Source organism: Mesocricetus auratus, unplaced genomic scaffold (assembly GCF_017639785.1).
Source record: "Mesocricetus auratus isolate SY011 unplaced genomic scaffold, BCM_Maur_2.0 Super-Scaffold_100014, whole genome shotgun sequence".
NCBI classification, from domain to species: domain Eukaryota; kingdom Metazoa; phylum Chordata; class Mammalia; order Rodentia; family Cricetidae; genus Mesocricetus; species Mesocricetus auratus.
Window position 1 is genome coordinate 36,407,522 of NW_024429197.1, and position 12,275 is coordinate 36,419,796.

General features: G+C 43.7%; 1 protein-coding gene and 1 long non-coding RNA gene across 4 annotated transcripts in view; one reads left to right on the plus strand and one right to left on the minus strand.

The window, feature by feature from the left end:
- The window catches only part of Pde4b (phosphodiesterase 4B), a 538,982-nt gene that overhangs the window by 102,271 nt on the left and 424,436 nt on the right, over positions 1-12,275 (minus strand). For all 3 annotated transcript variants that reach the window (XM_040757097.1, XM_021228452.2, XM_040757098.1), the window contains 2 exons: positions 6,996-7,032; positions 6,829-6,899 (listed from right to left, as the gene is read on the minus strand). In XM_040757097.1, coding sequence (XP_040613031.1) covers positions 6,829-6,899; positions 6,996-7,032 — 108 coding nt within the window. The remainder of the gene's footprint in view (positions 1-6,828; positions 6,900-6,995; positions 7,033-12,275) is intronic.
- On the plus strand, positions 5,562-8,369 carry LOC121144007. Its single transcript, XR_005881340.1, has 3 exons — positions 5,562-5,774; positions 7,133-7,240; positions 8,088-8,369. It is a non-coding gene; the product is annotated as an uncharacterized LOC121144007 (long non-coding RNA).

Sequence of the window (12,275 nt, forward strand, 5' to 3'; positions counted from 1 at the left end):
ACAGGGCCTACCAATCTGCATTTAAAAGTTCTCTTTGCATTCCCATGTACAGGCAGGTCTGAGGGAGAAGCCAAACTTTAAGTGATAGAGACAGGCATGCAAGGCTGTTCCTGAGGAAGCCTCTGTCTACTGGTCAGCCACAGTAGTGACTTTTCTTAAAGCCATCACATTCCCTTGGAGATAAGAGAACTTCCATGTAGCTCTTTTTTTCTACAGTTGCAAGTCCATGGACAGTCCACAGGCACTGTCAACAGATGGACAAGATGATCCCGAGTAAATTTCTCTTCGGTATCTAATTTTCATGTGTGACTGTGTGGGAAATCCTCATGCCCTGATTGCTGTTCTCTGATGGGCACCATGTTTATTGCTTCTTAGCTTCTCCTGCTGGGAGTGTTACTACTTGACTTTAGGGATCAGGAGATGAAGACACACTTGGCGGGATCAGGAGATGAAGACACACTTGGCGGTTTCTAACTGGCAGGGCAGGATTCAAAGTCAAGTATTCCCGAACCAGAAGTGCTAGTTCCTTTCTCTATACCATTTGCTGAACACTTCTGCATGAGTGCCAAGGGCTGTTTTTGCTTTGTTTTCAGGAGACTTGAAGGACTCAATTCCAAACTCCTCAACCTTGCATGCAAAGCCTTCTGCACTCCATCTGCATCATAATTTTCTAGATTATCTTTAGACACCCTCCTTGTATGACAGTTCACTTCTGCATGAGTGCCAAGGGCTGTTTTTGCTTTGTTTTCAGGAGACTTGAAGGACTCAATTCCAAACTCCTCAACCTTGCATGCAAAGCCTTCTGCACTCCATCTGCATCATAATTTTCTAGATTATCTTTAGACACCCTCCTTGTATGACAGTTCATCTCAGAATACAGACTGGGTGTGTGCTCTCATGCATTGTTGAACTCAAAAATTGTAATTAAAATATGAACTGCCTAATTAGTGTTTGATATATAACTCCCTAGATTAAAGGTAAATTTTATGTAAGCAAGGGAAGACTTGCTTCCGAGAAAGTCTTTATATGCCAACTACTCAGTAACACTTATTAAGTGGAATTCTGGATGAACAGATGCATGACGAATTGATGTACACTTTGCTCAGCCAAGATCAGTCTCTTCTTTTGCTTTGAACTCATTCTGTTCCTTTCTTGCTGATGCCCAGCAATGTTCTGTTAGGGAAACTCTCCCCATACTAAACATCACCTACCTTTGAAGATTACAAATCTTCAAATGGAATCTATATTCCTAGTTAAAAATGATCCCTCCTCTAATCACTCATGATACCATGGTGCTCTGTCTAGACCAGAGGTTCATTTCCTTATGTGTTGATTCATATGTATATATATTATCTCTACCTCTGACCCCATGATCCTCTCACAGTAGGATCCAGTCTGACCACCATTTCTTTTTTAATCTTCGGTAGGTTCCACCGATTTCCTGGAAGGTAGTAGGGATTCCCAAACTATTGGTGAACTATTGAGTGAACCAGTCAGTGATAAGAAAATATGATAATGCTAACGCACTTCCTGGGTGTTTTAGTTCACATCTATTCATACACAGCCTTGGTTCTCATGCTGCCCACTGTGTATGCTCTCTCATATTGCTATGATTTTGCAGACATCTGGCTCAGTGACTAACTCTTTTGTGTAATTTGGGACTGAGCTCAGGCAGTTCTGCACATACTTTGGGATGAGTGGCCCTCACCTGTTCTATGTAGTTCCTTACACTTTATTATCATACTGTAATGCAACCCCCATCTCCCCAACTCTCTTCAGCACAGTTGTAAGGAATGTAAGGAAGACTGAGTCACATTCCTAGTCACATTCCTGCAGTCTGGCATGGCATGTGAGTGATGTGCATTTCACTGCATACTCAATGGGTTCACAGCACAACTGGACTTTGAATTTTGCATATCTTCCTGAGTTCTCTGGGAGGCTTTTGTGAAAGAAGGCTGTGAACTAGCTCTTCTTAAATGTCGAAATATCTACTTTCTTAGGAGCATCGCTACTCATATCATCCAATTCTTTCCACAATTTCTTAGAAATTACACATTACATAAATTCTTTCGTCTTGCAAGTTATTTTGTGAAAGCATGCCCTTTACTTGAAGCTGTTAGTTCAGATAAGCATCCCTGTGTAGGAGAAAAAGCAAGGGCCATGCTTATTCGGTTTAGCACTTACTTCTTGTTGAGTTCAAAAAGAAGACTCAGTACACTTTAATGAATGGATGGCTTCTGGAAACCACATTATTGTTGGTAAGACATGGGACTGCCTGCCAGAAACCTGACGAGCTCAGAGGAAAACAAACAATATCTGCTGTCTGGTTTCCAGCGGTCTCTAACTTAGGAAAGAACGGGAGGAAGTTCCTTACCTGGCTGCTGAAGATGCTGACAGGAATGGGGAATGGGATGCAGCCACAGTAGCTAATGCTTTTCGTGTAGTGGAGGGAGAACTGGGCTGCTATAGAAGGCAGGAATCTTAATCCCAGTCCTGACTCTGGCACCTTCTAAGTATGTAGTCCCTGGCAGCTCACCCAACCTCAGTTTCTTTCTTACTTGGGGAGAGCAGGCAGAAACTACTATTTCCTGATGATTTACAGTGTGTGAGGTCCTGTGTGAGGGGCTCCCATATATTTCCTCACTTACTTGGAGGAAATTTGCCTACGTATTTTCCATATCTGAGTGTTCAAGATTTTATGATTCTCAGCTAATTTAAACCCCATGCCAAAATATATAAGCTCTGAAAGACATCCCAGATATACATGAAAGAAGACAGTTACTAGTGTTTTTCAAAGAAAGTGTACATTCTGATCAAATTATGCCTTTGAAGAACTGCGAATGCAAACATGACATGATTTTCTGATTGTTAGATGTATCAGTGATGTTTGACGGATGATGGAAGTAGACATCTTGGTTACTGAGTGGTGAGTACACTCAACAGCACCGTTGGCCTTTTGGAAGCCATCATGTGCTTCAGGGAAATGTTTCTGAATTAACAGCCCCCAAATGAAAGCTACATTTTCAAAATTAAGTCGTGGGACAGCAGAAGTGTAGGTTTTAATTTGCAGCCAAGAAATACAGGCCTGATCCCTCGTTTCATTAAGGTGCAAGGAAAACGCCTCAGCAGAAACTTTAAGATTTTCACCCTTTGGGTGGCAAAGCCCAGGCAGACAATGGGCTGCTTTATACAGAGCAAAGAGCCAAGAGATAAAAGAAACCGTAACTTAGGAGAAGTATAGTTCTATGTGGGAGTTCCTTTTCACACAATAAACCACACGAGCCAGATGTCTCATGAAAACCACTCCAAGGACATAATTACTGCTTAAATGATACATTCAAGACAGGGAGTGGTACCCTGGAACCCACGTTAAATATCCCAGAAAGCAACTTCTAAATTCCATGGATCTTACAGCCTCAATTGTTAACATAAGCTAATGCATGTGGGTGGGATGGGGGATGCTCTCTGTAGGCCATGTGCACCCTGGTAGACAATCTTATCTTCACTTCCTTCTTGTTTGTTGGTAGATACTAATTACCTAGCAACAAAGTGGAGTGCATCAATGGACGCTCAGCGCTCTAGCCTACCACTGCTGTGCTGTTCCATTTGTGGCTTAAACCCAACACTCAGGTTTTAGCCAGAGCTACACAGAGGCCCTCTCAGCAACACTTGGGGAAGCTTTTGAGGATCTGCCTTTCCTTAAATTCTTGTCCTCTGTTGATTATAAAGTGACACTTCAAATGATCAAGCTGGGGAGAGTGGTTCACATTGGTATCCCCAGTGCTTCAGAAGCTGAGAAAGTTGGATTGTCATGAGTTCAAGGCCAGCCTGAACCACATAGTAAGGTAGTGAGTTCCAGGTCAGCCGGGGCCATAGAAGGACAACTTGTCCCAAAATCAAATCATCAAAAGTCTTGAGATAGACAGCAAGACTAACTATAAAATGCAGATGCGGGTCTACAGAGATCAGTAAATGCAGATGGCCAACTGCTGGAAACACTCATCCTCATTTGTCTTGTGTGATGTGATGGGTCATGGTTTGAGATGACCTCAGTCTGAGGATGATAATAGCTCCAGGTCCATTCTGTATATGACATTTAGGTTCTCTAGATACTTGATCGCTGGAACTTTGTGTGACCCAGAACATACATAGCTATCTGAAGACCCAATTCTTGAGAAAGTATCTTCAGTGTATTAATGAGCAGGGCTAGGCTGTCTCCTGTACTACTCACAGAGAAGGAACACCCACACTCATGCTAACAAATAGCACCGAGAAAACCATGTCTGCTGGGATCTGTGTAACATATTGGTTTGGTCCCAGGCATCCTTACTCGTCCCTCCTCCTTGCTCCCACCTGTAACATTCTGACTTGGCGTTTCATTCCTAAAGAGACTGTTTGCTTTTGGCTTCTCTGATCATCCTGTCTTCAGAAGTTGCTCCTTCATAACTGTTCAAACTGTCCAGGGTTTCCTTCTGCACCTGGAGGACTTAACAGGTGTCCTCGATAAGAGGAGCACAGCACTGGGAGTCAGGATGTTGGGTTCAAGGATAACAGCTGCTCACTAGAAACTGTGCAGTTGGTCTGGTTCAGGTCATCTAATCTCACCCAGCCTTGATTCCTTATCCATAAAGTCGATGCAATAATATCTGCCACAATTACTGCTTGTAGAGGTCATTGCTGAGACAATTAATATGACCTTCTAGGGTCAACACAAGTTCCCAGTTATATTAGCTCAAAGCCACTATGCTATATGCCACTTTGAGTGCTTTATGAACATTAATTCATTTAATCCTCATAATAACCTTATCTTAGCGTTTAGGAAACAGACACTCAGAAAAGACAATATCTTGGCAATGTATATGATTTCCAAGTGATAGAACTATATGATGTGACCAATATGTATAGTCCCAGACAACAATTAGGTGGAGAACAATATGCAAGGGGAAAAATTTCTAAACTTCCCAGAAATTTTCAAAATAATTAGTGACCTCTCTTAAGTTCTTCCTTCTGAAATACACAGTCTCTCTCTCTCTCTCTCACACACACACACACACACACACATGACATATTTATGAATCATAAAACATGTGCCAGACATTCTACCACAGCATAGTGATGGGCAAAGATTCATAAAGACATTATGACAGGTTATTAGCTTTCTGTTAGGCTAAATGGAGACCACTTAGGTAAGCGTGGCAGGGTCAGATAAGGCATATTGAGAAAGATGACACTCATCATAAAAGATGTAAGAATACGACCAAGCAGACACTAGCAGACCATCCAGACAGAGAGAGTCCGTGATCAGGGTAGAGAGGAATAGACAGAAAACTGCCAGACCGGTGTGGCTGGAGACATGATCTGACTGCTGACTGATTCATCAACCCCACTTCCTGTTAGAACAGAAGCCGTGAAAGGGCAGTGACCTTGTCTGTGTGGACCACTATGAGATCACCAGTGCTTGGCAGAAAGTAAACGGCCAGTAAGTATCTGTGTAATTATGTACGTGCATGCATGGATGAATAGTGTTTATGAAATAAATACTGGTGGGATGGATTAATAAATGAATAACAGGAAGCAAAGCTCCAAAACCAAGTCTTCGGATTCTGTGTATCGTCTGTGTGTCCCTGAGTGTTGAAGATTTAATATTTGCTTTCTGATTGTGTTTCAGATTCTGGGATATCTTCATTCACATGGCGAGAAATCCTCGGGATGAGAATCAAGACTGAAAAGAAAATCTGTTTGTTTCATCGGTGCTTCCCACAAATAACTTGATGGTAATCTTACACAACGTTTTTAACGAAGCCATGTACAATCTATCAGCTGACGCCGGATGTGGATCTTTTAATTCTTTTTTTTTTTTTTTTTGGTTTTATGAGACAGGGTTTCTCTGTATTGTTTTGGAGGCTGTCACAGAGATCCGCCTGCCTCTGCCTACCAAGTGCTGGGATTAAAGGCGTGCGCCACCACCGCCCGGCTCAGGATCTTTTAATTCTTGACACCCTATCCGAGTTCCAAGAGTTCGAATTTTGGATTTTCAGATTAGGAATGGTGACCTCTTACTTGCTCTAAATATAATGTAACTAAAATACAACTAACTTTCCATCTCATCAACTTAATTTGAACTGTGAGGCATCTCAGATAGAATGCCTAAGCATCTACACTTGGTCTAAAAGAGTGGCCCACTGCAATGTCCAGGCAGGAGAGTGACATGGAAGAAAATGCACTCAGGTGGGAGCCCCGCTGAACAGACGGTGAGAGACCATGATGGGAGAGATTCTATATGGGCACGAAACTTCCTTTTGCAAGGAGGCTCAAATACAAACTACAGGACAGTGAGGGGAAGGCCATTGTTCAAATTAGGCTTTACTTTCACTTTGCATCATCTACTTGATCAGAACCTGGATGATGTAAAAAATAAAAAGAAATAAACCAAAAAAAAAAAAAAAGACAGCTGAATAGCTTCACAAAGACTCTGGATACAGATAATGCTGCAGTGACTACCGGCGGAAAAATCAATCCAATGTTTCTTCAGCCTACAGCGCATTCACAAGCTAGTTGCCATGTTCCCCAGATTTCCTTCTATAAAACAGGTTGAGTGAATGGGCTTGCGGCCCTCTCTTTACCCCTTCCAAGATCAGGGATTCTATGACCCTCTGAGGCTCTGATAGTCCTTGAAACATGAGTGAACCTCGTGCCCCTTAGACTTTATATTTTCAAATGTCTTGTGTATTGAGACTTAGCATGTAGGGCCGATTTCTAGGCAATGTTTGTGTTCGGGGTTCTTCAGTGTTTTGGGCCTTTGTGGGAGGGAACTGCAATTCTGCTTACTTGTTGGGTGCCCCATGGAGGTTTGTCAGCAGAGTGAAGTTGTTTCTTACACTTCGCAAGCTGGCGAGAACCTGCAAGGAGAATGTTTCAAAACTGGTTAGGGTCAAAGGACTGCATTTAAGAACCACACCAGAGACAGAGTGGGGATAAGGGTGACATGAACATACCTGGGCAAATGGAGTGACGATCAGGTCATCGCCATGCCTGGTGAAAAGAGAAAAAGAACAGGACAGATGAATGAATGTCAACTGTGACACACAAGCTACACTACAGTTCATCAGTGTCAACAACCCACCTGTTCCAGGAACCCTTCTGAGTGGAGGAATGGCAGGAGCCTATGAACTTCAAAGAAAAACAGCAGCCAGCCCATGAGCCCCAGCCTTACAGTGATTCCAGCTAAAAGCTTTGGCAGGTAAGCATGTGTCCTCAGGGCATGTAGTTCCATTAAATGGCAGGCCCAGAGTGCTATAATTCAAAGTGACTTGTGGATTTGAGTTGCCAGAGCCAGGAAACTCTAAGGGAGGGCTGCCCATAGGCACACTGTGCATTGGAAAAAATGGTATAACAGTCTGGATAAAGGGTAACACTGGATTTCCTGGCTTTTGTTGATTTGAACCACAGCTTTAATACCATTTAAACACAGATTTCTGTCTGGGAATCCCATTACTTTTTGTTTTTAATATACTCATTTTTTTTCCTCTTAAAGTACCCAAGGAAAATAATTTAATGGGAATGTGCAGACTGAGTCTACTAAAGCCATAACAGTGACACTCATTTGGTCCCAGACCTAATTATGCTCTGCCTCCGGTTTTATCAGTCTGTGCTTGGGACCAGTGAAAACTGTTTGCAGCAATGCACTTTCTGTGCTTCGGCATCTGCTTTCGTAATCTGCTAACAACTGCCTTCAGCATGCTCTCTGCTGCAGGTTTGAGAAACCGCATTGGCCACCATCACAAAATTAGGTTAATTTGCTGGCACCCTATGAATCAGCACAGGGAAGCTGATGGCAACGAGCTCCCCTCCCTGTCTGGCCTATGTCCTCCATTGCCACAATAAATGTGGTGCTTCATCCACGAAGGGCACCCCATACTAATTAAGCACCTGCCTGGCACCGAGCACCATGCGAAGTCAGGTTTCAGAGCTGCAGAGCTCACGCATCCATATCTACTCTGCTCTGATGCAGCCTTCAGCAGGGTACCTTGTTAACTGGGGGTTACCACCCATGTCTTTAGCTAGGAAGTCTCTGAAATTTCTTGTAGGTCCAGTTTGGATGTTGAGAAGACAAAGAAAACAAGCTGACAAGAGGTAAGTCGCTGTGTGTGCTTGGCCCTTGTGTACATACGCTCACTAACCATTGGCAATGCAGCCGGGAGGCGAGCACATGGCTGGTAAGTGAACATCAGAGCCTCTCTTGGCTTCCCCAACTCAATGCTTTAATGCTATAGTTCTTAGTGTACAAATCTAACTATGCAGAAACCACCACCTCTCAAATCAAAACACAAAAGAGGTCAAAAATATATTTAAAGTGACTATATATATTTGTATTTCTCTTTATTTATATATAAATACAAATTATATATATATGAAGAGAAATACAAATAATAGATATTGAACGGGATCCAAAAGAGAAATTAACTATAGGTTAGTGGAAGGAAGGAGGGCTTGGCCGCGTTGGTGGTGTTTGAGATGGAGTTTTAGGGAAACAGTCTGTAAGAAGGCAGAGGTGATAGCTGACAGCTGTGAGAGAAATGGTAATGGAGAAATGCTGAGTGTGCTCATCGGTGGCTGTTAGAGCACATTAACTATGGCATATGTAGAGTAACACTAGAAGGTCCCACGCACCCGAGCTATGGGGCACACAGCCGGTGATGTTGATGATTCACTCAACAGGAACAGGTGAGGGTTTTCAGTGACGTGGGAGGTGAGATAGCCAGACTGGGAAAAGGGTTTGAAAAAGCAAGGGGCTGTGGGTGCTGAGGGATGGAATGGCACGGAGAGCCCAGGAGGAGTGGCGAGGGGGTTCCTGGCGATGAGAAAGAGTAGGTGCAGCGAAGCAGGGAGCAGGAAATGATACTTGAAGAGACACCAGGGATCCTGTCAGAATTCAGCAGTTACTTGCATAAGGAAATCGCATTTTCAGTTTTAAAAATGAGCATCTGAGAAAAACAGTCATGAGTAGAAACAAGAAATGTGCAGAGGAGTTGGGAGTTTTCACGGCACCCATGGAACTTCAGGGTAGAGTGGAGTTCAAGGTGCTCAGAGACACCCAGGTGGTGCTGTGGACCAGGGAGGTGGTTTATCAGGGGATTAGAACTGCAGAGTTAGGCAGCAGGGACAGTCACAGCAGTGGCTGGAGATGGCTTTGCTCGCTCGCAGCAGCATATGTAGTTAAGGAGCCAAAGGGGGAGCTCAGGGATTTCAGAAAGGGGCTAAAAGGAGAGTCAGAAACGGTTGTTACAAATGGCATGTGGGGACTTGTACCCCAGCTGCCTGTGTTTTCAAGTGGCAAATGTCCAGATGGGTGTTTGCAGTCTGTTCCAATGTTTGAGATGAAACCAGTGTGGTTCATAACATGCAAGATTGAGTTGGAACACCAGGGAAGCAATTTGTAGTCTAGCAGATCTTCTGTGGCTCCTGGATTTCTGGAGTTGTAATATCCGATGGAAATCAAATCCTTTAGGAAGACAGACACGCCACCACACACAGAACTGATGTTGGACAAGTGATCCGGAGAGGGAGTAAAACAATGTAAACTAACGATTAAAGAGAGGAAGGCCACCACATTACAATGCCAACATGGCTTGCTCAGGGGACTTTGGAGGTTGGGGCAGCAGGATATTCAGAAACAGGAGTGGACTGGTGGGTTGCCTGATCTGGCTCCCTAAGAGCATTTGAGCAACTAACATAATGCCGTAGGTTCAGATAATAGCTGCTAGAGAAATGAACAGATTTAGAACAAGAATCTGGGAAGAAACCAAATAAAATGAAACAAAACCTTTGCAGATTACAGACCTACTTTGAAATCTATGTTATTTTACAAATTAAGAATAACCTGAAATTACCTTAGCAAAAATATTTGACTATGGATACTGATTTATTTATGTATTTATTTAATTCCCCAGGTGGTTAGAGAAAGGCAGGGTGAAATATTCAGAGCCGTTACACAAGCACCCTCTAGTGACAGAATCAGAACATTACACTCTTACAGTCCAAGCCTGAGCCCTCCGAGCTCAGAACAGCTTCTAGCAATTGGGTCTTGAAATTGAGTGTGTAGGTCAGATATTAAGCCTGAAACAGCAAGAATACTGCTTCTCACCACTAGACTGTGAGTGTTATTAACTTACTTCGTGTTCGTTTTTCACTATATGTGGAATTGTCTTGTGTTGGGCTGGTAGTTGATTTCAGTCTGTCTTCGACGGATTAGAACTGTGGTCACTGGGAACGCACGTCCTGTCCCTAGCCAGCATTGTCTTGTTTATCACATACTTTATGATCACCCATGAGAGTTAAGCAAACCATGTCTCAGCTTGCAAATGGGAGAAATGAGGGATCTTTCTTGGCAGATAAAAGTTCTCTATTTAGCCATGGGCATCAGTAGTGGGTCTTTATTACGAAAGTAGGCTGCTTCCTGTCTATCTTCTGGTTGGTAACAACCTCTTAAAGGTATGTATGCCTGTCCCTACTGCAGTCGAGAGAACTTGTCTCTATTGTATAGTGCAGTTACCATGGGTAATAGAAGGAAGTGCCTTGTTTTTAGGGAATGATGCAGTCATCTATCATGCTGGCCAGGTGGGAAATTTCCCTCTGTCTCATCCCATCATCGTCCACTAAGCTCTGTCGGACCCAGTTTGCAAATATTTACTACTTGCCCACCCAGCCTTCCATGCTGTGGGCCCCCGTCCTTGACATCACACGCATGGGGGGGTTAGCTGCCCCCTAGCTGCTTATTTAGTTGTGTTCACTCCTCAGCCCACCCCTCCTCCTGAGCTTGTTTTCAAACCCAAACACCTCTTGATGTCCCTCCCTTCAGGCCTTTGGAGCTCCCCACTGTTTGACTGCAGCATGAAGAACATGTTCCAGGGCATTCACAACAAGGGTGAAGCCTGTGACTTCATGAGCCTCAGCTCTCCTCAGTCCTCCCCAGAGCTAGAAAGCTGGTCAGTCACAGCCTTTATCCCGTGCACGCCCTCCTGCCCTCCTATCTATCTGCTAGCTCAGCTGGACCTCCTCCAGGAGACCACTCACCCTGTCTGGCCAGGCTTCCCAGTCTCCCACGGGGCTCTCTAGTTTTGTCTTTATTTCTGAAAGTATTAAAGCTACTAACTGACTTATTAATCCTTCCTCCTCCCCTGAAGCTTAGCAGGTGGGCTCTGGAAACCCTGTGGAGAACAATTTCTGACATAGATTTTTTTGAAAGAAAAATGCTCCTGCTAATTTCCAGATTTTTGAAGACACAGGAACTGCCTTATTTATTAGCAAAATGCTTCCATTTAAGTAAAGATTGGCTAAAAGAAAGATTGGATGTGGTGCATATTAATGGCTACCAGTAAGATTAACATTCTTCTTTGGGGCCTTGTGTCGTTTACATCTTGGACTTTGCACTGGCTTGCCATCTGGACTCCTTGGGTGCAAGCCTGGCTTTTCATTCCAGGCCCCACACCTTCATCTTTAACTGAAAAAAACTGTGGCTCCTACCACACCGAGGATACAGAGACTATATTAATGGACACAGGTAAAGTACTTTAGCACACGGCACACAGGCAAGGCTTCACCGATGTCTGTTTTTACTTACAGATAGTTTAGGCCATGAGAGATCCCGCGTCTCAGCAGCCACGGTTGGCAAATGAAACAGCTGGGAGTCTAGCTTGCGCCTCAGGTACCACACTACCTTTTGGTAGTCCATCAATAAGCACGTCTTAAATTTAAGCCGTCTATTATTTGTGCTTTCCATCTGGCTTTTAGGTCTCATTTCCCTTGATAACTCTCTCGAGAATACACATAGGCCTTTGCACATGTGGGCTTCTGAAAGGCCCCTCCCTGAGGCTTTGTTGGATGGGATGGCCACATGAGAAAAATGTGGCTCCTCCTCCCCTGAGGTTTAGCAGGTGGGCTCTGGAAACCCTGTGGAGAGCAATTTCTGACATAGATTTTTTTTAAAAAGGAAAATGCTCCTGCTAATTTCCAGTAACTTGGGTTCCCATTGAGAAACGTGTACCACAGTATGTGAAGGCATTAGTTTAGAAATGACTGCAGCCCGGGAACTGAGACCAAGAGATTGCCACGTCCAGGCACATAGCTGAGCTTGTCTTTGGGGACCCAGAGAGGACTTTGTCTTCTTTTACTAGGAAGACTCATTGCAATATATTCTTTGTTGCTAAAAGTTGAAGCCATTTAAAATTTCCCATTTACATTTTTAACCCATTCACCTCCTCTCTCCTAGCCTGTAA